At 49.4% G+C, this 1128-nt stretch overlaps 1 protein-coding gene across 1 annotated transcript in view; it reads right to left on the bottom strand.

The window, feature by feature from the left end:
- Nucleotides 1-203: 203 nt before the first annotated feature.
- LOC135816569 (RNA-binding protein NOB1-like) overlaps nt 204-1128 on the bottom strand; it is a gene marked incomplete at its 3' end in the record, with an annotated part of 3972 nt that continues 3047 nt past the window's right edge. The window contains 1 exon segment of the mRNA XM_065329763.1: nt 204-461. Coding sequence (XP_065185835.1) covers nt 204-461 — 258 coding nt within the window.

Genomic DNA, 1128 nt, shown 5'->3' with positions numbered 1-1128 from the left:
GCTGGACTGTTAAACTTGCACTCATGAATAAGATAGCGCCGGGTGCTGTGCGGTGCACCGTAAGCGCGAGCTTGTGGATACGGACTCAACGTTGCTTTACAGGGTATTTACACGCCGATACTCTCCGGGAGTGCCGTGAAGAGGGTATCCATGGTAATTTGATCACGTGAGCACCACTTGCTTCCACTTGCGCTTCAACTCACCTGCATAGCATAGTCGGATGTCATGCAAGCGACACTCAGGTCGCCCGAGACCGCCTCAACATCACCCTGTTGCATCTCCTTCTTCACCCTGTCAATGTTGCTCGGCGTAATCCAGCCTCCGTCATCATCATCACCGTCTTCTTCATCGTCCTGTTGGTCTCCTTCTTCGTCGTCACTCATGTGGCCATCCACATTACCAGACCCAGCAGCATCTTCACCGGACATGGATGTCTCAGTCTTACTTGTACTTGCATCATCCTGCCACGTTGAGCAGGAATACATTGTTGCAGATATAGAACACCCACACCCATACAAACATACGTCACACGCAGACACACACACACACACACACACACACACACACAGACACACACACACACACACAGACACACAAACGCATACACCAAAGTCAATACTTATCTCCACTAGAAGTAGAGTATAGCCTGTCAATAATGACAGATCCCACTACTAGGAGAGCACCTGTCTCAAGACACCAAACCATGAATCTACATGTACACACATTAGCACTAGCACCACACCCAGGATCACTAACGCATCAGCATCTCCTTTCCTTGTAGATGTAATGACATTGCCAACAGCATCCCCATGTTGCCTGATGATTGTACAGTGCATGAAACTCAGACTGCACCAAACCAGGCCTTGTTCCACTGTGTTGTACTATGGACATACTGTCCAAAAACATGTATGCATATCTCTTCACCAGGGGTGGGTGTTAGATTCATCTGTACACAAACATCACTAGCTATGTGTAGGCTGACCACACTAGCATCAAGAGTACATAACCCCCCCCCCCCAGAGTGTGCAACGCCTGATCCAGCTCTGCATAGGGTCTTGGTCAAGCGTAATCGGATCTTTACGTCATAATACCGTACACATCTGAGGGGAACCCGGGGAGCCGCGGGTA

Source organism: Sycon ciliatum, chromosome 5 (assembly GCF_964019385.1).
Source record: "Sycon ciliatum chromosome 5, ocSycCili1.1, whole genome shotgun sequence".
Taxonomy (NCBI): Eukaryota; Metazoa; Porifera; class Calcarea; order Leucosolenida; family Sycettidae; genus Sycon; species Sycon ciliatum.
The sequence above is the reverse complement of the archived record's forward strand: the minus strand, read 5'-3'. Positions and strand labels throughout refer to the sequence as shown.